Source organism: Alnus glutinosa, chromosome 9 (genome assembly GCF_958979055.1).
Source record: "Alnus glutinosa chromosome 9, dhAlnGlut1.1, whole genome shotgun sequence".
In the NCBI taxonomy this organism is placed as follows: Eukaryota; Viridiplantae; Streptophyta; class Magnoliopsida; order Fagales; family Betulaceae; genus Alnus; species Alnus glutinosa.
The window spans coordinates 4,155,107-4,181,367 of record NC_084894.1 but is presented as its reverse complement, the minus strand read 5'-3'; the positions used below and the strand labels follow the sequence as shown (position 1 = coordinate 4,181,367).

The 26,261-nt window shown below is 36.9% G+C and overlaps 2 protein-coding genes across 2 annotated transcripts; both read right to left on the bottom strand.

Moving 5' to 3' along the window:
- Positions 1–17,205: 17,205 nt before the first annotated feature.
- On the bottom strand, positions 17,206–18,665 carry LOC133877085 (F-box protein At4g18380-like). Its single transcript, XM_062315319.1, has one exon. It carries the CDS (start codon positions 18,443–18,445, stop codon positions 17,417–17,419), a length of 1,029 nt encoding a protein of 342 aa, XP_062171303.1. The 5' UTR covers positions 18,446–18,665; the 3' UTR covers positions 17,206–17,416.
- A 1,276-nt stretch (positions 18,666–19,941) lies between these two features.
- On the bottom strand, positions 19,942–24,976 carry LOC133877084 (serine--glyoxylate aminotransferase). Its single transcript, XM_062315318.1, has 6 exons — positions 24,884–24,976; positions 23,274–23,554; positions 22,454–22,738; positions 20,926–21,292; positions 20,537–20,747; positions 19,942–20,241 (listed from the first exon to the last, which is right to left on the bottom strand). Exons 2-6 carry the CDS (start codon positions 23,476–23,478, stop codon positions 20,104–20,106), a joined length of 1,206 nt encoding a protein of 401 aa, XP_062171302.1. The 5' UTR covers positions 23,479–23,554; positions 24,884–24,976; the 3' UTR covers positions 19,942–20,103.
- Between the last annotated feature and the right edge of the window lie 1,285 nt (positions 24,977–26,261).

The window sequence follows — 26,261 nt, the reverse complement described above, 5'->3', positions numbered from 1 at the left end:
TATATATTTTTAAGGATTTTTCAATTCGTAGATCGATTAGCAACAGAAGAAACAAAAGAGAATTTAAACAATCAACTTTTCTTTGTTTTGCAGGCCCAAACCAAACCAAGAACACCATAGATTCATAGTGATCATGCAACAATGACGCTTAGCTAATTAAGTAGTACTTTTCAATAAAAATTGCACTCAGTACTTGTAAAAAGATCATAGTCGTTGTAAGGCTTTTCAAGGCTGTAAATAATGGCAGCAATATTTAAGCTTAAATAGTTTAACCTTGGTATATGAAAGATAATATAAAGCGGAATATAAAAATAGACACAAAGAATTATGTGGTTCGAAGTATGATCTCGTCCACAAGATAATTTTCAAAAGACTACATTTTAATCTTATTTCTTTGTTTACAATATAACAGGCTCATATTTATAGATAGGAGAATTAAATATAATATAAATAGACTTCAACTACAATTATATAATAGTCTTTAATTGTGACTACATGATAGACTTAAACTGTAGCTAACTAGGTCAAAGTCTTCAACTGTAACTATGTCACGGTCTTCAAATGCATTTAGGTTATAGTTTTTAACTGTAGCAGTATAAACTCGATCTCAAGAAGAGAGAGCAATTAGGCCGAACATCCCATTCATCCGTTGACTAATGGAAGGCTACTAGCTACACTATAAGATATTTGGTCTTTAGCGACGATTAAAATATTATCGTTTAATTTTGATGTCATTGCTAATACTACAAAAAATGATTGTTTTAGGGATGACAATTTTGTCGTCGCTGATATTCGAGCATGAATTTTTTCACTATTTTTTGTGGCATGGGATGTCATGAGAAAATTATATCTGTGGAAATTTATGATGAATAATAAGATATGAAGAGGAAAAGCGGAAGTAGTGAGAGAGAAAAGACAAGAAATTTTCAGGCAATTTGGTGTTAGACATTTATGTTTACCACATCTAATTTTTCTAAGGGCTACATCTTGCTCTTATTAACGAAATTTGATTCTAGTGATCGATTTGTAAATTAGGCCAACCACAGAAATCTCTGAATTCATTTTGATTTCACAGGGAGCGATTTATAATTTAAGTCAACTATAAGGATTAATAGTGCAATTTTCCCGATTGCATCAATTTTGTATTTGCAAATTTTCTCACTACACCACACTGCATCACTCGTCCATGCCCATGCCACTCTCCACAATACCACATACCACTACCGGCTCTGATTCCACTTGCATGTTAAGGAGATTAACAATTTGGGGATCAGAGTCTTTTAGCTAGTGAAATTATAATATAACATGTTAAGACATCATTCAACCCAAAAGCTTAAACGTATAAGTTTAGACCCAATTATATATCTTATATTAACCACTCACATTGCGACAATTTTTCAATGTAAGACTCAATCTTTTTAAACACACGTATACTCAACGGAGAGTGATGGGTTGTGTCGTTTGTTTCGTTATACATATACCTTTCTCTCCTCCTATGGTCCAGCCCAAGCCCCAAAAAAGTGGAAATTGTATAGTACGTATTAAAACAAACACCAGGAAAGTATTAAACCATCAATTAAGTAATTGAATTTATTATTTTTATGCAGTTAAATTAGAACGAATGATAATTTATGAGTGAGAAATAAATTGTTTCTTAACCTTATATTTATGCAGAAATGCCTAATTTGATCCCAATAATCAAAGCAAACAAATAATTTTCTATTCCAAACTTTATCCTATACAAATTAATTAAACCGACAAATATGGTTACTAATTTAATTAACACCTCAAAAGGAACTCATTTCCATCATAAACGCCATCTTCCTTTTCTCTCTCTCTCTCACAGCTTCTGCAAAAACTGCCTTCTCGTCATCCTCTCCATCCAAATCACCCAACAACGAATCACCTTCACTTATTCTCCTTTCCATCACCCCACTAGCAGGCTTGATCAGCACAAGTGTCAGCCCTTTCATGACATACCCAAACGCCGGTAACTCCATCACCGGCACGTACCATAGCTCCATGCACAAGTTAGGTATCGGAGTCCTCTCCGGGGAGTTCTCGATCTTCATGGTATTTCTCAGCTCAACAAGCTGTTGTTCCACCATGCAAAGCTTTCCTTGCTTACTCGCATCCGTAATAACCACGCTTTGAAGCATAGGCAACTTTCCCACGATTTTTTTCAACAAGTAATGCCTCATGGACGCAGATACTAATTAAGCAAAATATCGTCCATGTATATTATCCGCGGCTGAAGCTCATATTAACAAAAATTTCATATAAAACTTGAAAAATAATATAGTGAACCACTTAATTAGCAAACAGCAATAATTAAATTCTTTGAAAACATAAAAAGAAGTCTGACAAGTAAATATAAATGCACAAGTTTACCGCTAGTTTAATTTTTTTTTTTTTGTTTTGTTTTCAGATAATGTGTTGTAATATGATTATCCTGGAAGTGTTGGAACATGTAGGCGGAAAATGAAGAAAAAAACAAGAAAAAAAGAAAAAAGAAAGGGTCGACCCTTTAGGAGGGGTTTTGAAAGTAAAAATGAAGGGTCGAGCATACTACTCGAGCAGTAGCTCGAGCGATTGAGGTCCTAGAAGCATGCTTGACATACCGCTCGAGCAATGTGTCAATCAGTCCACAATTTATATGAGTCTAGCTACAATTTTAGCAAGTACAATAAAAATTGATATAAAGTACTGTTAATTGGTTTATTGTAAAGACTTTATATGATAAAATAAAAACTCTGATATATTTTATTGGTAACATAAAGAGAAAACATATATATTCAGGTTTTTGCTGCGTTGGTTTATATAAAGTAATAGAAGTAGTAGCGACTGTAGCGTCACAACTTTGTTAAAAAAGAAAAAAGAAAAAAAAAAAAGAGCGTTACAATTACTATGTGTAGCTAGTGTTAGAACAGTTTCTGGTATGGTAGTTAATGAATCAGAAGAGCCTATCTCCAAACTGTTAGAACAGTTTCTGGTATGGTAGTTGATAAATCAGAAGAACCTATCTCCGCTGTACTGCAAAATAGAAAAACTACGTCGGGGGGAATCCAACAATCCCACTCCGATGCCTTTGTCAGTTTTATCCCAAGTGTATATCACTCTTTTATCACAATGAGCAATCTGAAATTTACCTGTCCAGTTGTGAAGTATTTATACATAAAATGTTGAGAGCGATCCGGTTCTTCCATTGGACCACGTGTCAGATCTGGAGCACTTATCGACTACTCAAATCGTGGGATTGAGGCACATGCTTCACGATCGTGGCCAAGTCGGTCTTTAATCGTCTTGAGATCGTGGAGTCGTGGTTCGTGCTCCACGATCATTCTGGATTCGGTCCTCAACCGCTTTGAGATCGTGGAGTCGGTCCTCAACTGCTCTTAGATCGTGGGGACACCTTCCTTAGTGATAGCTATTGTGTAGGTAGTGGGCTTTCTTCCCTGGTTGCTACAAGGTCGGTTTTTACCGTCTTTGACCTTTACGTGGAGTCGGTAAATTACCGACTTTGTGTATGATTCTTGGCAATTAACCGAGAAAGATTCTAATGGGCTGCGATTTTGGCCCATTGGGCAGAATCGGGATTATTTCCCAACAGCTAGCTTTCAGATTTAACTCATTTCCAACCTATAAATTTTTCATATACTCTTTGGAACGGATGGTTTACATGATGTTGTGACAATTAGATTGTACAATTTCTTTGATTTATGAGTAGTATCACATTTTTACCAACCAATGAGAATACAAACAACATCTTTATTACTATTTGAAAAAGACATAACTTCAGAGGTAACTCTTCAATGAACTCAATCATGATTATAGCCGAGATGAATAACTTTTAATCTTTGAAAGGTTACTTCATATGTAACTTTGACCATCATATGGTAATGGTGCCCTTTCCTGGCCTCTTCTAATAAACCAGATGCATTAAACTTAATTCTATATGCAAGCTTTTAGATACAACTCATTGCAACCAATTTGTTTCTGATTATTATCTTTTCCTTACATGTTGTGACTATTGGACCGTACAAAATATATTTATCCTCTTTATAACAATCTCTGTGAACACATACAGATGGCATCTTTCGTTAATTACTGTTAAAATAGACATAACTTCAACATATTAACACTTAAGAAATTCATGATTAATTATAGCCAATAGACATGTCAACAAGTTCAACCAAAAGTTTCTGCATTCACATTTTCGCAAAGGTCACCTCCAAACAACCTTTCACTTAAACATTTTGTGCTTCTTTTTCTCTTTCTTATTTCCCATTTCCAATATATATATATATATATATATATGGCTTTGTATTCGACATCCAAATGACAAAAACTTGAAGAGACTAGTGAAGGAAGCTATGGATGGTTACGGTATGAGGAGACTTGTATTGATGATGATGATGATGATAACGTTAATCATGCCTATATCATCCTCTCTCCATCGCCATCCTCCTTCCCCTCCGAGTGACGCGATCTATTCAAAACCACTATGTTATTTGAACTGTGTTCGAAGATACCTGAACCTTCTACGAGTTGGCATTTATGGACGTACTGTTAGACTATGTGTGCGTTTTATATGTAATCATGAATAGCTGCACTATTGGTATACACCAACTTAGAACAAGGTAATCATCTCTTTCTATCATTAATTCTCACTTCAAGAACATAGATTTAAGGAGAAAGTATACCGTATTTTTATTTGCACCTCTAAACTTTAAAAAGTAATATATAGGTCCCTTGAACTATCAGTACATATCAAATTAAAAACTTTTGTATTTTTCTATTCCAATATCACTTTTTAAAGTTTAGAGGCGTAAATAAAAATGTGGTAATAGTTTAAGAGGCTAGAGTATATTTTTTCCTAGATTCAAACTATTACCTCTAGGCTATAGTAGTTAGCTAGGAAGGAACTAAATAAATGCATGATGAATATACACACACACACATATTCAGTATGTGTTTTATTTAGCTACATTTCATATATGTGTAGAACTATAAAAAATTTATTAGCCAGCACTTTATAGACTCTAGGGTATGCAAACAATTGGCTAAGACCAAAGTAAATTTTATAGGATATTTGGCTACTCTTGCCTTAGATCTTGTCTACTCGGAGCATATCTATTCTTTAACTATTTTTATACATGGGTTAGCGGAAGATGAAAGTCATAAATAACAATTTATTGTAAAAATTTTATTTGTGTCTATTACTTTGTAACCTCATAGTATGTGGCTATGATTTTACAGAACTTTATACTTTGTGATGTAAGAGATTTTTATGTTCGTGATCTTTGATCAATGAAATACTCAGATCTTTTGTTCAAAAAAAAAAGTGAAATAATTTAACTAACTAGGCTATAACTTTTCTTTTCCTTCAAAATACCTAATCAAATGAATATTGCTTGATTAAATCTCATACAAGATAATAATGATTAATATAATATTATTGCCATCGGAATTTGCTAAATTTCAAAATTTTAATTAAATATTATCTAAGAATATTATATATCAATACTAATATGAAGAATTGTAACAATATTTCCAATTACTCAATGAGATTCAAAAGACAACATGTTTTTCTATGGCGTGCAGGTGTACGTGCATGAGAATAAAGTGAACGCCCATGCATACGCGCGGAAGCCTCCCAGCTATCACATACTTGCAAGACAAATTTGTAGCTAATATTTCTCATCGATCAGTTTATTGAAGAAGAAAAAAACGTGTTGTTTAGTGTGCTGGAATAAACTAAATTAAAGCCAGCGAGGTGTACGTACGTGTATTTTGTATTAATGAATGCCCTAATTAATACTACATATATAATTAAAAGCAATTTCATGCTTCGATCGGGGAGATGCAATTTTCTTTTAAGAATCGCAGGTTATATATTTTTAAGGATTTCTAGTAGATGACTATTTCCCTAGTGACACATTTCTAAGAATATGTAAGACTAAATGAGTGAGGTTAAAAAGGGAATCATCCTAGGCTTAGCTTCGATATTAATGGGAAAAAGGATTAAATGAAGAACTTTCGCGAGATACCTAACGTGTGATGGGAGATCGATCACACATGAGGGTCAAGATATGTGGCAATCATGCGTCCTCAACTTTCAAGGTAGTTGGGTACCTTTCTTTAATTGAGTTCGCATGTAACAGCAGTTATCAAGAGACCATTGAAATGCCATCATATGAAGCTTTGTACGGTCATAGATGTCGGTCCCATTTGTATTGGAATGGTGTGGGTGAAAGATGCATGGATATTGGACTAGAGATACGCTACAAAAATAGGTGAAATTCGCTACGTGTAGTTCGGCAGGTGTACGGGCACTGTACACGTGTCGAACAGGTTGCCACGTGCGTTTCGTCACGCGTGCGACTCGTGTCTGATGTGGAAGTCACTAAATGCACATTTTGACACGTGTATTGAAATACACGTGTCTATTTTATTTTATTTTTAAAAAAAAAATTCAAATTGTATTTTCTTATTTAATTAAATTTTCTTATTTAATTCTTTAATTGTATTTTTAATGTAATTAAAACAAATTTAATTAAATAAAAAAATACAATTTGAATTTTTTTTTCCAATTTAGTTTTGGTTATTGTCTTTTTAAATTTGTTTGGATTAATTTTTATTATTATTATTTTTTTTAAAAAGAAAATTTCTTATTTCCGACCACAAATAAACGCAATATTTATTTTACCCAAAAATATCACAAAACCAAATTACACAAACTAATAATTAATAACGTATTTGTTAACTATGCAAATCTTTACAAACAAAAAATAATTACACAAAATATCTACAAATCCGAAGGGCCTTCCTGCGAAGTACGAGGTACCGTCTCAGGCGTGTTATCGCCAACCGGCGATTGCTGCGCAAGGGATGGTGTAGCGAGCGAAGGTGTAGCGACATGGGAGTGCTGGCTCAGCCGTCGTCCAACAGCCGACAGCGTACCAACCGTTGTCGAATTACTTGCAAATAATATAGACTATTAAAGTATATAATATTACTTGCAAAATAAAAGGGTAATGAAAACAAATTGAAATTAATTTTGTCATATACACAATATAAATCATACCTGCAGATGCACTACTAACAGACGACGTACTACCTATGTGTGCAGGTGAAGACTGAGCACCAAGACATGGTTGTGATACTCCCATGGAGGACATGAAGACCTCGAACTGTAGCATGCGCTGCTCCATAGCGTCGAACTGTTGCATGCGCTGCTCCAACGCGTCATTCCTCTCTCGCTCAGCCCGTAACTCCGCTTGGATTTCTTCCATCTTCCGGGCGTGTTCGGCCCAATCCCGAGACGTGTCCTCAGATGGTCCCCCTTGTGAGCGAGACCTGTATGAGAAACATGTCCCCCGAACAAGTGTAACGTTCGGCCCAACCTGCCGAACCCTCCCCGCGTACTCAGGCCTCCCAACCGCCTATTCGTACGCGTCGTTCGGTGCCCAACGCACCGTGTCTGATGAGACGCTCTGCATGGCGGCTGGATGAACTCTGCGTCATCCTCTCCTGTACGTCGTCAACATGAAAAACTCATATACTGAATAATGACATATCACACATAATTTAGAAATATTAGTAAATTAGATCAGTAGCATACGCATAGGACCCGTGTACGTTCATTCAAGTAAGTGCCGTCCTTCCTTGTGTGAGTCTTCACGAACGACGCGGCGCGAGTGGGGGGCGTGCCAGATGTACATGTCTGTCGTCATCCAGTTGAAATATATAACAAACAGAGAGCGAGAAAATAGTGTAAAGAAAAAGAAATACAATTACCAACAAATATTAAAAACATAAACATATATTTTTACACACCTCCTCGTGATTAAATCTGGCATAACTTTTGGATTCCATACAATGGGGAAGGTCATTCTGCTCCCGTAGCCTCTTCATCCGTTCAGAGGTTGCCTACGCATTGAACATGGAAATAAAAATGTTTGCATTGACACACTTAAAGTAGTAATAAAATTAAATGAACTGTTATTAAAAAACCACAACATTTTTTTGTCATACAATTAAAATCCTACATACCCTTTTATGCTCAGTGCACCAATCGCTCAGCAGGAACTCTACATTTGCTGCGTCATACTTCGCAAGAAAATTGTCCGGTACTCTCGCACGGATAATCTCGGGCGTGTCACCGTCTTGGATATGTAGCTTGGTTTTGAACCTCGACTTCCACGAGCGGTGCTTCCGACCTATATCATTCCACGCTTTCTGTTGTGCCTTGCGCTTGTCTATTGATACAGATAGATAGAACTCTTCCTGCACATTCAATTTAAGCATTATAGGTTTAAATACTTCAAGAAAAACTTAATTTTAAGTTTAATTCAAATAAATAAATAAATTAGATTTTTAAAACATACCATCAGCGCGTCCCACATTGCCTACTTAATCTGCTTATCTACCCTCGCCCATTTGTCCCGCATATGTATGTAGGACCCGCTCCTGATAAACCTTCCCTCAGCCCGCCTAAAACGATTGCAGGCTCGTCGTACAGGTTGTAGAACATCATTGTACTGCAACACAACCTTCTTTCCCCTCGGGAGCACCCAGTTTCTCTCTGGGTCCCTAATCACCTCATAATATATGGTTCCGTCTGGATTATACCCTAATGAAAAAAATATACAACATTTAATTGGTTAACACTAAAAAACATAATTATATCAACAAATTGTGCATAAAATTTATTTTTCATTCAAACTTAATATTTATTTTTGGTAACATAATATGAGTTTTAAGGATGTCTAAATATGTACTTACCCATCAACCGAATCTGCTCAATCTCTATGTGCTGGGTCGCCTGCGACCTCCTTGCCAACCCCTCCCGCTGGTGGAGGCTGCTGATCATCATCTAAAAGCATATCCTGGGGGCTATCGGGGGCCAACTGATCGGTACCCAACATCGCAACGTCCTCCTCATGGGTACTCTGGCTCCCCCTAGATCTGGCATCTGACTCTCACCGGAAAGTGGCACCCGGCTCTCACCAGATAAAGGCATCTGGCTCTCTCCAGGCCCCGGACCCTGACTCGCTGTCGATTCTGGCATCTGTCTCAACCCCATAATCTGGCCCTGCATCGCTACCTGTGCTGGCACATGTCCCAACCCCACAGCCGGCATCTGCATCTCCCCGGTCTGTGACAGAGGAAATCTATCATCCTGCGTCTCACTATCAGGGTTACATGTCATAGGTCCAGTATATGTATACGGAAAGTATGGCGCATAACCCTATGGCCCCATCCCCTCTCACACCCACCATCCAGCCACGTTACCTAGTGGGGTGAACCCTATCTGAGATAATGTCGGGAGCTCCGACAATGAAGAACTGCAACATCCAGCTGTGCTAGTCTGCCCGTGATCTGACGTGGGCACGGCCACCGTACCTGGCAACAATGGTCTATAAGCGGCACCTGGGTGGTGTGGCCACGCAGCAGTATATAATGCCGTCGAATCTGTGGGCGTGGTCATGGGGGCACGGGTGGGCGGGGTGCCCGATATGCATGAGGGGGTCTCTGGTCCATCGATACCTGCGAACAAATGTAGACAAATTAATTAAAATTTGTATTTTATATATTTTTAATGAATATGCAAATTATACAACAAAATTTATGCAAATAAAAAAAAATTGTATTGAGTTCAAGCGAATTGTATGAACAATAAATATATCAGTCATTGTATCACGGGAGCTTCGATCGGATCAATGTTGGGCCGGTCGTACTCGAATTCGTCATTCGTATCGGGTAGGTCATCAGTGGCTAGTACGAGCGGTACGCACTCATGGTAGGTTGTACCTGCCTCATTACTCCCTTCCCCCTGACCAACGTCGTACACGTTGCGCGGTTTGGTCCTAACTACACAAACCCAATTTGGGTTCCTTCCATCTTCGACGTAGAATACTTGATCTACCTGAAATGTAAGCACGTACGGCTCGTCCTTCATTAGTTCTCCCATGTGGACGAGGTGATTGAAGTTGACAAACACTAGGTCATACTCGTCTATTGTGAATCCTCTGTCCATCGTGGGGTCTGCCCAATTGCCCTTAAATAGGACGTACGTGGTCCTGTCATAGTACTCGACCTCAACTATATCGGTTAACTACTCGTAGTACGTTTCGCCTTCAACGGTTGGAACACATACGCCACTGTTTTGAGTCCTCCTTCCCACATCATGGGCAAGCGTGCGGAACAATTTCTCATTTACCACGTACCTGTTGTACTTGACCGCTATCTCCTTTAGCCCTCTACAACGCATAACCAAGTTGTGGCCCAATTCCTCCCTACGTTGATCGTCCACACCATCGACCTATGTTATAATTACAAATATTAAACATCACATTAGTTAATTACATTGAACCCGCATAAATTTTTTCAATTTCAAAATTACCACTATTTCCTTATATATGCACGGTACCATTCGCAGAACTGCTCATGATGTTGTGCTTCAATAAGAGCATCCGTAATGCGAGACCTAGTGCATGATTGCCTAAGCGCGTCTTTGTGCATCCTACATTAAGCGTATACAATTATGTAATAATTGTTATTAATAATTTTATTCGAATTCTGTTAAATATATAAACACTACTTACATCCGCAAATTGTGAAACTCTTCAGAGTTGAACACAATATAACGATGAATCTGGTGCATTGTCAACCGGTTCAGGGTAACTCGCGTGCCCGCCCCCTTGGATCCATCAGGATTTCTCTGAGGTCTGTTGTGGAATGTTGGTGCGTTATTTAGATACCTTGAACAGAACATTACCAACTCGGTCACTATATACCCCTCTGCAATGCACCCCTTAGGAGCCGCTTTATTGCGCACATTAGACTTGAAACCCCCAAGACTCCTGGTGTACACACATACACGACATTTGAATTGTCTTCAATTAGGGTTACAATTAAATCAAAATATATATGTACATATTACGCCGAATTTTACCAAATTCGGCCAAATGGGCCAGTTTTTAGTAGTGAATTATATATATATATATTCATGAGTCTCTACTCTATTGTTGAACCTCTTCAATTCATATATGAGTGGAACTATAAACATTTATCAAAGTCTAATCCATGCAAGCAATCACTCGATCAGTCGATCTTATAAGACCAAAGTCTAATGCATGCGGAAGCATTTATCTAGATTATAATATTTTTCCTTTTCCTTTGAGAAAATAATTGTTAAGAATATTTTATGTTCTAGTTTATTATAATTTCCATTAGGGTTTATTGTCTACTTTAACTATTCTAGAGTTTCTTGCTCACTATTCATTCTATCACTATAAATAAAGAGTTATATATGCAATATAATTCAATATTATAGTGAATATAGTAAAGATGTAGTCCATATGTCTCTCTCCATTTCCACTCCCTCTTCTCGTTCTCTTTTTCTTACATCATATATTTCTATAATAATGATTAATATATATAATATTATCATTATCAGAATTTTTTTAATTAAATAGTATCTCAGATATTATATATCATACTCATACGAAGAATATAATTCTCAATGTTAAACTCGTAACATTTCTAATTACTCCACAAGATTCTAATTAAAGACAACATATGTTTTAATTTTGGGAAAATTATAGTTTAGCCCCCCAAATTACCACCCGTTTTGCGCTTAGCCCCACAAACTGCCAACACTCCGACTCCGGCCTACCAAACTACCAAAACCTTTGATAAAGGCCCCATTTGGCGAAATATCTCCATATTACCCCTGCCACGTGTCATTTTTCAATTAAAAAAAAATTAAAAACTAAAAAAACTAAATTTTTATTTTTATTTTTATTTTTTTTAAAAAAAAGAAAAAATAAAATATGGGGTGGCTGCCGAGCCACCCCCTTGGGGAGTGGGGTGGCCTGCGAGCCACCCCAAGGGGCCGGGGTGGCCTGCGAGCCACCCCAGAGGTGGTGCCGGCCACCTCTGGGGGTGGCTCGCAGGCCACCCCCGAGCCCTAGGGGTGGCGCGCGGCCACCCCAAGGGGTCGGGGTGGCCTTCGAGCCACCCCAGAGGTGGCGCCGTCCACCTCTGGGGTGGCTCGCAAGCCACCCCCGAGCCCTAGGGGTGGCTTACGGGCCACCCCGAAGTCCATTTGGGGTGGCCCGAAAGCCACCCCTAGGGCTCTAGGTGTGGCGCGCGGCCACCCCAAGGGGCCGGGGTGGCCTGCGAGCCACCCCAGAGGTGGCGCCGTCCACCTCTGGGGTGGCTCGTAAGCCACCCCTAGGGCTCTAGGGGTGGCGCGCGGCCACCCCCAGAGGCCGGGGTGGCCTGCGAGCCACCCTAGAGGTGGCGCCGGCCACCTCTGGGGGTGGCTTACGGTCCACCCCGAAGTCCATTTGGGGTGGCCCGAAAGCCACCCCTAGGGCTCTAGGGGTGGCGGGTGGCCACCCCCAGAGGCCGGGGTGGCCTGCGAGCCACCCCAGAGGTGGCGCCGGCCACCTCTGGGGGTGGCTCGCAGGCCACCCCACTCCCCAAGGGGGTGGCTCAGCAGCCACCCCATATTTTCTTTTCTTTTTTTTTTTTTTTAAATAAAAAAAAAAATAAAAATTTAGTTTTTAATTTTTTTTTAATTGAAAAATGACACGTGGCAGGGGTAAAATGGAGATATTTCGCCAAATGGGGCCTTTATCAAAGGTTTTGGTAGTTTGGTAGGCCGGAGTCGGAGTGTTGGCAGTTTGTGGGGCTAAGCGCAAAACGGGTGGTAATTTGGGGGGCTAAACTATAATTTCCCCTTTAATTTATGTGGAAGGTGTACGTGAATAAAGTGGACGCCCATGCACGGAAGCCTCCGAGCTATAACACTTGCAAGACAAATTTCTAGCTATTTCTCATCAGTTTATTGAATAAAAAAACGTGTTGTACGCTAGTGTACGTGCTGAAATAAACAAAAGCCAATGAGGTAAATGCCCTAAAATAAATAAAGCGGAATATAAAAATAGACAAAGAATTATGTGGTTCGAAGCCCACAGAATAAAGTCCAAAAGGCTTCATTTTAATCTTATTTCTTTAGTGATGTTTACAAACTCCTATTTATAATTAGGAGAATTAGATAATACAAATATACTCCAACTACAATTATGTAATAGTCTTTAACTGTGACTACGTAATAGGCTTCAACTGTAACTAGGTCACAATTTTCAACTGTAGCTAGGTTATCGTCTTCAACTGTAACTTAGATTCTTGAACTCCTGATATACTCTAACAGTATAAACTCTCAAGAAAAGAGAGAAATCAGGCCGAGCATCCCATTCATCAGTTGATTAATGGAAGGCTACTAGCTACACTATAAGATATTTGGTCTTTAGAGACGACCAAAATATTATCGTTAATAAGCATCTATCAGCGATGACATTTTGCAATCGTTGCTAATACTATAAAAAATTGTAGTATTAAGGACGACTTATGTCATCGTTGATATTCGAGCATGAATTTTTTCACTATTTTTTGTGGCACGGGATGTCGCGAGAAAATTTATCTATAGAAATTTATGACGAATAATAAGATAAGGAAAGGAAAAACGGAAGAAATGAGAGAGAAAAGACAAGAAATTTTCAGGCGGTTCGGTGTTAGACACTTACGTTCACCACATCTAATTTTTCTAAGGGTTACATCTTGCTTTTATTGACTTGTTTCTGGTCTACAATACAAAAGTCCATATTTATAAGAAAACTATGGTAAGTGAGAGAATACAAGTATGAAAATCAAACCTCTAAGATTTGATTAATTACAATCAAACATATATAGAGAATATGTTATTATCAATTACCTAATATGAAAAAAGATATATTCTTATAATAGTGACAACTCTTTTACCACATGACTTCTGTCATCGCTAATATAAGCTAATATGAATATATTAATTGTGGTCGCTAATAAAGTTACAAAATCAATATTATATAATACATTAGTATTAGCAAGGACATCTTAGTCATCGCTAATAAGTAAGAAAACCTTATTAGCGACAATTGGTATCCGTTGATACTAGTATATATATCAAGGACAACATCTAAGTCGTATCAACGCGGCACCTGTCATCGGTAATACGGTTTTCTTATATTTATATATACACATGTCTTCAGGCTACCCCTAGATCAGGCTGGGTGGTTGTCAACTCGACTACGTGGATTTTAAATTTATATATTGAACCACTTTGCAATAGTGCAAATCAATTGTACTATAGTAAGGGTTATTGAACCACAGAGATTTAAGGTTGTTTTGCGTAACGGGATATCTAAAGAGCGTATTTAACTTAACTTTGAAAAAGAAAACAAAAGTAAAGGTTGTAGAATTGAAGCTACAACAAGTAAGGTAATAAAAACGGAAATGGAAAGCAAACTTAAAAGAAAACTTAGGGAATTGCTCTTATTCAATCATCAACCAATGAAATGCTTAAAGTCTATATGGATCTTCCTAACATGCATGATATGAGCGCGTAATGAGCGTCAACCATTACGACGATCTCGACATGAAAATACTTTAGTTAAGACGTAATCATAAAGCACCTAGTTTGACATTAAACAACCCCACATAAAGATAAGTTTATAATTGAAAAACGTTTACACTACCAAAGGTGTGGGGGTGATTAATGCTCCCTAACTTACTACTCTATAACATATCCTAATAAGCATACACAATTCGTGAAAACCCTAATTAGGCCACAATGACAAGGTATCTAAGTTCACACCGATCACATCACGTAAAAGTTATACTGTAATTGAAAAACTATTTAGACTACCAAAGGTGTGAAACGATCGGTGTTCCCTAGCATACCTTATAAGGTGACACTAATAGGTAAACATGTATCATGTCAAATTAGAATCATTGGAAAAGACTTCGTTCTCTTTCAAGAACGTTGATTTTACTCAAGAAATCTAAGGAAACTCATAGACAAGTTTACTCTTTTTCATGAATAAATGGATTGGAATATTGATAACAAAACCTTTTAACATGAGTTTTGATATTCTCTAGTCTTACACAATCATCACACATATCAAGAAAATCTCAAGAACATAAAAAACACTTCATAGTTTTGGAAGAGAGTTTGATCAAAACGCTAAGGTAGAATTAGCTAGACATGAAATAAACTAATCTAAGCATGAAAATTAATAAAAAAACAGTAAAGAAATAAGAAAGAAATGAAGAACAACAACTATATTTAACTTCTAAAATTCGGATTACAAGAAAATAAATAAAAAGAAAAGCAAACTAAGCTAGAAAATTGAAGAACAAGGAAGAAAATACAAAGGGAACAAGCTCTCTAGATTTTGGTCCAGAGAGTTGCATCAAAGAAACTTAAAAAGCAAGAAAATTAACTAAGATACACCTGAGAAAATCTGAAACCCTCAAAAGATGCATCATTTAACCTTAAATCCGAATTTCATATATATAGGAAATTGAATTTACAAAAAGACTACAAGAGTTAATTCTAGCCAAGTATTCAGAACTGGTTGCCCTCCATTTCTGTCTATTAAACTCAACTTTTGATTTGGATCGCACAAAAATTTGGAAATATCTTGACCTTCTGGAAGATGAGAAGTCGATCAATCGAATATATGTCGATCGATCGAATATCTTTATGCTCTGAGAATTGATCGATCGCATCTGGATCGATCGAAGTTGGGTTGACTGAAAGTCATCGATCGAATTATTGGTTGTACAAATAATCGATCGATCGAAATGCCTTGGACGATTTTTCATCTTTTCAGGATCAACCTCGAACTCTAGAAATGACCAAATTGCCCTTGATGTATTTTCAGGTCTAATTCCAGTGTTTTGAACTAGATTTCAACTAAGACCTGAAAATAAGACATAACATAAAACTCCAACAAAACGTTATATATACAACACAAACTAGGTCTAACAAATGCAAATTAAGGGGTCTTGAATCAAATAATTCAAGACTTATCACTGGGGGTGCCCTCCTTTACTTTTTTCTATTTTTTTAAAAGAATAATTTTTTAAGTTTTATATATTTATATTTTTTATTAAGAGTATTACGTGTCGCCATCTTATTGGCGTTGACATGACACTTAATAGAATCTGTCAATTTTTTTAATGGAATTTGACTCCAATAAGCGATTTGTAAATTAGGCCAATCACAGGGATCTCTGAATTCATTTTGATACCATTGGGAGCGATTTGTAATTTAGGTCAACCATAAGGACCAATTAATGGTACAATTTTCCCGATTGCATCAATTTTGTGTTTGCAAATTCGACTTCTCACTACACCACGCTGCATCACTCGTCCATGCCCATGCCACTCCCCACAATACCACATACCGGCTCTGAATCCACTTGCTAAGGAGATTAATTAACACTTTGAGAGTCTTTTAGTGAGACTAGCTATAATATAGCATGTTAAAACACCACTCAATCTAAAAACTTAAACTTATAAGTTTAGGCCGAACTATATATCTTAAATTAACCACTCACATTGTGACAGTTTTCCAATGTAAGAATCAATCTTTTTACACACGTATACTCAACAGAGAGTGATGGGTTAATTGTTTCGTTTGTTTCGTTATTAAGTACTGCGTACATATACCTTTCTCTCCTCCTATAGCCCAGCCCAAGCCTCAGAAAAAAGTGGAAGCTGTATAGTATTAAAACAAACACTAGGAAAGTATTAAAACATCAATTAATGCTATGTTTATTTTCACGGAAAATCTTTTTCGTCATAAAATATTTTCAAAGAAATCATTTTTCAAAAAAAAAAAAAGGTTTTCTTGAAAATATTTTCTGGCATTTGGTTCGTACGAAAAAATCACTAACGGCGTAAAACGGAATTCGGTGATGTCTGGCCACCATCGCCGGATTTCGATGAACTAGATTCAGACCAGTTTCGCCAGAATCTTGCATAGTTTGGCCGGAATCTAGTGACATCATCAGATTCCGACAGAAATTTTCAAAATCCGGCAATCAGATACCAAAATTCGGGAATTTTCAGCGATATAGTCAGGCTACCAATAAACTCCAATGCTCGGTGGTGGCGGATTCCTACAAACGTGCGTGCAAGAATGAAGAGTTTAAATCCTCAAAACCGTAAATCGTTTTCTAAAAATTAAAGAGGGTTTTATAGTCAAACTTAAAATGATTTTCGTTAACCATTATTTTCACTCCCACCAAACACCGAAGAATGCTGAAAACATTTTTCAGAAAATATTTTACGTCGAAACAAACGGAGCGTAAGTGATTGAATTTATTATTTTTATGCGGTTAAATTAGAACAAATGATAATTTATGAGTGAGAAATAAATTCTTTCTTAACCTTATATTTATGCACAAATGCCTAATTTGATCCCAACTATCAAAGCAAACAAATAATTTTCTATTCCAAACTTTATCCTATACAAATTAAACAGACAAATATGGTTACTAATTTAATTAACACCTCAAAAGGAACTCATTTCCATCATAAACGCCATCTTCCTCTTCACTATCTCTCTCATAGCTTCTGCAAAAACTGCCTTCTCGTCATCCTCTCCATCAAAATCACCTAAAAACGAATCACCTTCACTTATTCTCCTTTCCGTCACCCCACTAGCAGGCTTGATCAGCACAAGTGTCAGCCCTTTCATGACACACCCAGACGCCGGTAACTCCATCACCGGCTCGTACCATAGCTTCATGCACAAGTTAGGTATCGGAGTCCTCTCCGGCGAGTTCTCAAACTTCATGGTATTTCTCAGCTCAACAAGCTGTTGTTCCACCATGCAAAGCTTTCCTTGCTTACTCGCATCCGTAATAACCACGCTTTGAAGCATAGGCAACTTTCCCACAATTTTTTTCAACAAGTAATGCCTCATGGACGCAGATACTAAGCAAGATATCGTCCATATTATTCGCGGCTGAAGCTCTTCCTCTGTCAAAAATGGTTGATGAAGTACTTCTTCTTCGTGTTCTTCGCGTTCTTGTCTTTGAAAAGATGTTGCGCCGAGAATTATGCAGCTCTTGAGCTCCTCACCAAATTCAGCTTTCCACTTGAGGAATGAATGATCACAACCGTCCAGTCCCATCTCACAGTCAAGGGAAGGGAGCTCCAAACGCAAAGTTTTAATTTCCTTGAAGTTTTTCAAAACTTCAGTAGGGGAATGGTACAAGAAATGGCTAGAATTGGAGTTTATGGCTGCAGGTTTAGAGGAAACGATATGATGAAGAAACTGAATAGGTTTTGTGATCAACTTATCTACCAAAACTTTGAGAACTTTAATGGGGAAGCCTTGCCTGGGTTTTGGATCAGGTAGAAAGCGAGGGAGGGGAAGAAAAATGGTGTCGATCTGGGGAAGAAGAGAAGCAAAACGCTTGGAGACAGAAAGGCATCTGATTGAAGTCTTGGCATCAAGGAGTTTATTGAAGATTAAGAGGAGAATAGCATCTGGAAGACGATCAAAGTGATCATCTTCTTGGTTGGAATAACTCATTTGGCTTTGGGAAATGGATGAAATTTTTGAAGTGGAAAGAATGAAGGGCGGGCAAGAGGAGAGAGGAAGCAGAAGGCCGGTGATGAGATAGATGGTTATAAAGGGTGCAAGCCTAGCACACGTTTTGGTGGCTTTTTGTGAAAGAGTAGGAGTGGTTTACGCGGTTGGTTTTGACCCAATTAGTACATGGTATTTTGTGAGACCAAGTTTCTGACTTTGTGATCATAGATTAAGGGTGTTTATATTAGGGCAAGGGCGAGGCAACAAGTTTATCCAATTTGTTTCTAGAAGAAGAAGATAATTAAAGAAAGAAAAATTGAAAAGGTAATTAAGTACAACGAGGAATTAATTAAACAACCAACTTTGGGAGTGCAGAAAGTAAACCAATGGAGGTGTTACGTGGATAGCATGCCAACTTAGAAGGTGGGATGTTAGTGGGCATGCTTATCCTAGAAAGCCAAATTAGGGTGGTGCACTAAATATATAATGGATGCTCTCTCTCTCTCTCAACATCGAGCGTGTTTATTAACGTGTTTTGGGGTATTTTTTGTTTTTAATTTTGAAAAAGTACTGTTTCGAAGTGATATAAAGGTGAGAATTGTTTATATATTTCGATAAGTATATATGTGTTTTGTATTTTTAGGATTTATTTTTTAATATGTATATATGCTCTCTCTCTCTCTCTACATTGAGCTGTTTATTAACGTGTTTTAGGGTATTTTTTTTTATTTTTAATTTAAAAAAGTGTTTGGAAGTGATATAAATGTGAGAATTGTTTATATGTTTCGACGGGTGTTTTGTATTTTTTTTTTTTTTTTAATGTTTTTGTTTTTCTAATCTTAATTTGAAGCCCATGATTCCATGAAGGTGTCAAAAATATTAAACAAAACCAATATTTTGGTTTCGGCTCTGCTGAACAATATTGGAAGCTTCATAGAATGTGACCAGAATGAGTTTCTTGGGAGTGAAAATTGAAAGAGCAAAAACAAAAAGAAAGAAATACAAGCAAAACTTTTTTTATGTGTTTGAACCTTAATGGATCGAATATAAACAAAAAGTATTAAACGAAAAATAGAGATTAGTCTAACATTTAGAATCCTTTCATGGCTCCATGATTTTTTTTTGCTCTGCCCTAGCTTCCTCTCTTGCAAACACATGCGCATTCACACAGTACTGACACACAAACCACAATGTTATGCAGCAATTAGAATTCTGGTTCTTGTATTTTGACATAGTTAATGTACATGAATCATGACATTGAATGATTCCCTATTATGCAAAAAACTAATGAAGAATAAGGCTTTTTATGCAAAGTGCCTCAATTGTTTCTATTATACTTGAGGAGCTAAAGCTCGAGGTATTTAGTTTGTATGGATACCCGTTGAAAGACATCTTTCTTAATCTTTTAGCAAGTTTTGTGAGACTTTAATACTATACTATTAGCCGAGTTTATGATCAATTTCATGTTCAGAACAAAATAATAATAAAACACATGATTGGACTAAAGATATGTCTAAATACTGCAAGAAGCAGTGTAGACTAAATAGGGAATGTGGTGAGCCTCAAAAGAGTGCAAGCAGAGCAGAGGTCATTATACATTTTTTACAAAGGAAAGCTGAAGGAAACGATATAAGAAGAAGTAATTACATCAAGGTGACTCAAATCCTGGAAGGGATGAGTGGGGTGTTGTTCTGCAAGTATGCACAAGCAGCAGCGACTCCACTTCCCAGCTTAATCGGGTACCCCACGTCCTTGAGTATCATCTCCACACCAGCAAGACAACCCAATAATTGCAACTGAAAATTATGAAAACAAGTATGTCTTATGAACTGTAATTTCTCATCATTTAAGATGGAAAATTTTTACCAAGAAAGAAAATATTTAGAAACAGAGGAAACTAACAGCAGGTTCTCTGCTTGTAATGTGTTTTGATGTGTTTTGGTAGACTTAGTTGTACAGTTGATTCTTTTTGTTAATAATAGTTCTACTTATTCATCAAAAGAAAGGAAAAAAGAAACTAACAGCAGGTGTATGTGAAATTAATCTTCAATCCTGTAATAAAGACATTAGGAACATTAGAAATGAACATACCTCATTCAAATTTCCAAGATGCCCTATTCTGAAAACCTTCCCAGCTACTTTGTTCAGGCCTAGACCTAAGCTTAAATTGTATCTCTTCCATCCCCTTCTAACAATTTCTGAACTATCAATATAGGGAGGAACTACCACTGCTGTCACAGTGTCACTGAACCACTCCTCCTTTTGGGTGCAGTTCTTCAAGCCCCAAGCCTCCACAGCAAGCCTGCATTTTAAGTTATAAGGACCAATATCAAATCTAGCTTTCATATAGAAAAGAGAAACAGCATATGGAACATGAACATCACAATGATCTTCTTGCAGTTCAAGTATCACATAGGAATTCAGACTCTCAAGTTACTAACTTAGTTACGGACCTCATAAAAATGAAAAATATGCCTCACCTTGTTGCTTTGCCCAGACGGCTATGCCTAGCAATAACATTGTCAAGTCCTTCCTCAAAAAGGAGATCTAGAGCTGCTCTCAAACCGTAAAGCAGTTGGATGGAAGGGGTGTATGGCCAAAATGTTCCCAACTTATAGAACTTCAAGTAGTCATTCCAGTCAAAGAAAACTCTAACTGATTTTGCAGTTTTAGATGCCTCTAGAGCTTTAGGGCTTGCACACACAAAGCCAATTCCAGTAGGAAGAGAAAGAGCTTTCTGAGATCCAGTTAAAGCCACATCTATACCCCATTCGTCCATACGGAAATCAAGAGCAGCTATGGAAGACACTCCATCAACAAGAAAGAGGGCTGGATGCCTGTAGTCATCTGAGAGTTCGACAGAACACACAAGAACCATTTTATAAAGGAAAACAGTCAAACAGAAGGAAACATACAGAGGAAAGTTGGGGCTCTGCCGCAGGGGGGAGAACAGAATTGTCAATTGCAAAGGGAAAGTAAACTGATTAAAGTATCAAAAGTTGGTAAAGTAAGAATTTTATGGAATATATCTATTCCAATGTCCACATTTGCATTGGAAGCCAAATAAAGAGATTCTAACTATACAACCAACACACATGGTATAGTCAATCTAAGTAAGTTGGTAATACTGGATGCACAGATTCTCAGCAGTTATGATTTGTAAATTATGCACGACATAAGTCAAGCAAATTGTGACTAATCGGTACTTTTCTATAACTTGTTTATGCAATCATCAGCAAGTAATAGCACATTATAAGACTTCAAAAGATAAAACACCAGCAAATTTAGAAGCTCTAGTATATTAAAATGGCTACTGCCATGATGCATACCAAAATTAAGACCTTCTTAGATGAGTCAGGAAGCCACACATATAAGTATCAGATTTAGCTGCTACAGAGAAGAGAGTTGATACCCAATATAACTGTAGAATTCAGACAAACATTTACGAGCCCAAATCACAAACCTAAGCCATTTTAGCCTTATTGATAGCATGAACAGACAGAAGAATAATTATTAGTAGGTATAGAGGCAGATGACCTTATGGCTAGTTTATGGTGACGAAAGGGATCTGGTTAATTTAGTACTATAATACGTGGATACATACATACAGAGAAACATCATAGAGAGGCTTTTAGAGAGATTTAGTACTTGATACGTGCATACACACATGCAGAGAAACACCATAGAGAGGCTTTTAGAGAGATTGCACACTTGACAGCAGAAAACACTTGTCAGTGACCAGAAGTGTTCCAAGAAAAGCTGGGACACAAGTGAGGCTTTTTAAATACTTATTCTGGTTTATGCACTAAGCAATGATGCCACGCCAAAACAAGCGTATTGAACAATGATGTTTTCTGTTGCATCAAATTAGCATCCAAAGCAAAATGATTTTCATGGTTTGGCTGATTAAAGAGGTTAAAGTGTCCATAACTTCCAAAGACATCATAGAAGACATCATATCATTATGACTAATATTTACAACGAAAATTCATTAGATGATACACTTACCAAGGATTTTTCTCACTTTAGCCAAGTTATTAGTAACACCTGTTGCTGTCTCATTGTGAACTATGCAAATCGCCTTTATAGTGTGTGCAGTATCTGCTGCAAGTTTGGATGCCAGAATGTCAAGGTTGGCACCTTGGCCCCAATCACTTTCTATGACATCAACGTTGAACTTAAGGCGCTGTTGCTGATCAATCCAGAGCAGACTAAATTGACCAATGAGGAAACTCACAATCCGGTCTCCAGGAGATAATGTGTTAGTAAGTGCACTCTCCCATGCGCCAGTACCTGAACCAAAAACAGCAACATTATTTAACACCTTAATATTTGTACAAAAACAGTGCCACAAAAACATGTGAAATTGTGCCTACTACTCCACCACTAGCTTGAATCGTGTAAGCTTGAAAGTAACAGCACCAATAATTATTTGCAGAGAAACAAATTCGTAAGTATGCATTTGGCATTCGGAAATGCCTAGAGATTGATTCCAGACTTTCAATTCTTCAAACTGGAGTCTCTTGGAAGTGGAGGAATCAAAGAAAATCACTATGAAAATCAGGAGTAACCTCTACAAATGAAAATAAAAAATGAAAATGATGGCAAAAATATTGTCATTTATAGATGCCAATTAAAATCAATTGAAATGATACAAGTTGTTTTCTTTTGAGAAATGAACATGTTTTTATGCATTAGAAGGGGAGCCAATCTGAACACAGAAACTCAAACCTTCATGCCAATTAAGATTCAATGAAGCTCAAATCTTTGTAAGGAAACCTGACATATCCAACAATAAAAGCTATAACCATATTAATGAACACATTACCCGTGGTAGGGATCAGAAATGGGGTTCCGGTTGTAGTCTTGAAAATCTTCTTCACATCCTCAAGCAGAGTTCTTGTCATTGCAGGGACAGCTGGAGAGCGGTAATCCTCATTGTTTCTGTTCATAGCCCGAATGACAGGTTCCGGGATATTGACCGGCCCTGGGACAAAGAGATGGTTCCTTCCTGGTCCATAAACATAGTCCATCTTCCCTCCCTCAAAATTTCAATATGGAATTGAGTTCTAACAAACTCCTGACGCTTTCCAGCGCCAAAACTCCTCACTGCAAAAACGCATCAAACAAATTAATCATAACTTTCTTATATAGTTCCCATTATGGATCTTTCAGAAGCCTCAAAACATACAATCTATTACATTATGTATAGGACTTTTTGATGCCAAAATACCTCAGCTATATAAAATCTAATTGAAAAAAATGGGACTTGTCTGTTCGATACTCTTGTATATTGCTGAATTGATGAGTTATTCGTCAATAAATCATGTTAACAATTCGGATTGTCTGTGTAATCACAGTTATGCAATTAGAACTAATTTGAGGAAGTAATATGTGGATATAAGAAGAAGAAAAATAGATATAAAAACATTAAATACAGGGAAACAAAACCAGCCAAAAGTAGGATACAAGGAGGTTGATGGAACTCTACCTTTTCCTCTTAAAAACATTAATTAAGGTAGTTAAAATAAAACTATTCCAAATTGAGAGGGAAATTTACTATTTTCCTTTTAAAAAGATTTTAGTTTTTATCCATGGGAAGACACGGAAATTCTTTATAATAGTACTCTTCTGATATAAGTTCAGCATGAAATCTTATTAATGAAAGATAAATTTATACATTTCGAATAAGACATGAATTTTGTTGCAAAAAATGTAATAAGGACAAGCAATTTTACAAAGCCATTCCATTACCAAAAAAGACAAGAGTAAGTGATTGGATCACATAGGAAAGCAGTAATGGAGCTCTTTGTTTACTTCCCAAGATTTCACTGAAATCCCAATGAACCCACTTCAATATAGCCGCAAAAAATAATAATAACAAATAAATTGATAACTAAACTGAGAAACAAAATGGATAATCCCAAAAAAAAAAAAAAAAAACTCAGGACCATAGTTCGAAATTTGACTGGACCAGTAATCAGCCATATCCTTTCATTGTACCCAACAAAAAATAAAAAAACAGTAAACGGCAGTTATTGAATATTCACTGCTCAATTTGCTGCTTCCACAACTTCTTGAATAAGACGACTAAAAAAAAAATTGTAGAAACAGCACTTTTCTTTTATTTTTCTACTTTTATTCTCATATTCTTGTTAGAGGAACCATAAAAATTCAGGGAAACAGAGTGACAGACACACACACACACACACACACACACAGGCACAGAGAGAGAGAGAGAGAGAGAGCCCAAAAGCAATCAGAACTAAGACCATCTTACACATACATATCCACATGTAAGCACAGAAACAATTCATCCAACATACACACACACACACACACAAAAAAAAAAAAAAAAAAAAGCGCACAGAAACGTATAACGTAACGTAAACCCATGTATCAGATGAGAATATTTTTGAGAACAAGAAGTGGGCTTACCAGGAAGAGAACAACGCGCGCACAGTCTATCTAACTTCTTTGGCAGAGAAGTGAAGAGAAAAATACTCTCAACCTTACGTAAGAGAAATTTTACTTTTATAAAGAGCGCGGGGGCGGCCAATCAACATTTGATGTGGGACCCACTATGCTCACGCAGTCACACGTGGCAGATAAGAGCGGCTAAGATTAAGATCGACTACAAGAAATTTATACATGTTAATTTTTCATTTTTTTTTTTCTCAAAATTTCTCATGTGCCCCTGTATTTTCATTTATTCCATTCTGTCATTTTTCTATTTTATTGAGAAAAATGATACACTTTCTAAAATTTCTCTCCCAAATTTGCTTCCCAAACGATGTGTCATAATTTTATAAGATGATAATACATTTCCCGAAATAATAAATTATATAGGATTATGACACATTATTTGGAGAGCAAATTTGAGAAATAATTTTTTAGAAAACATAATACAAAATAGTAAAGTATAATATAAAAAAAAAAAAATTGCATACCCAAGCAAGCCCGTAGCAATTCTAAATTTGAAATATTTTCTTAATTATATGCAGTTATGATGGCATTCGAGGTATAAAGTATAAACCCAGTACGTGGGCAGTGGTGGGACTTGCTGTCAATTTATGATGGTAAGTTTCTTTCACTCGGATATTAACATCAAACTGCTAATTAAATTAAATTACCAGTTATATCAAAAGCTTAAACTACTGATTAAATTACCAATTATAATTAATTAATCATTTAAGTAACATTCTAGCAATAACAAAAAAATAAATAAATAAAAATGAAGCAACCAAGAGGCAGCAATTAGAAAATGGCAAGATATAGGGGGGCACCATATATAATAAGCACGAAAAGAAGCACTGCCGAAACGTGTTATTCAACGTCGTCACAAGGAAGGTAGTTTTTGGATTTGAGGTTGAGAAGGCAATGTGAAAGATAAAGTGATAACGGGATGTCAACCACACTTCTCTTGAGATAACCAAGGCCACACACGACACACCCTCTTTTGTATCTGTGCAGCTTCATTTCCAAACCCCTAATTTTGTTTTTGTCCTCTATTCCCTGTCAATCAATCTTTCTTTTTTTTTTTTCATTCTTTATTATTATTATTATTATTATTTCTTCTCTCACCTTTCTAGCCATAGAAGATAGCAAGTGTAGCTACATTTTTTGTACACATCGATCTCTAAACCATGAGCGGCAAATCAAAGGGAACTTTCAAATTATCCTGTTGGTTGGCTGTTTGTTTCTCATCTTCCCGTGACAGCCAGAAGCTCCATATCTCATGCAAGTCTAAGCAAGCATGTGCCAGCTGTTGTATCATATTCTTGCTATAACCACCAAGGAAAAAACATTAAGCAAA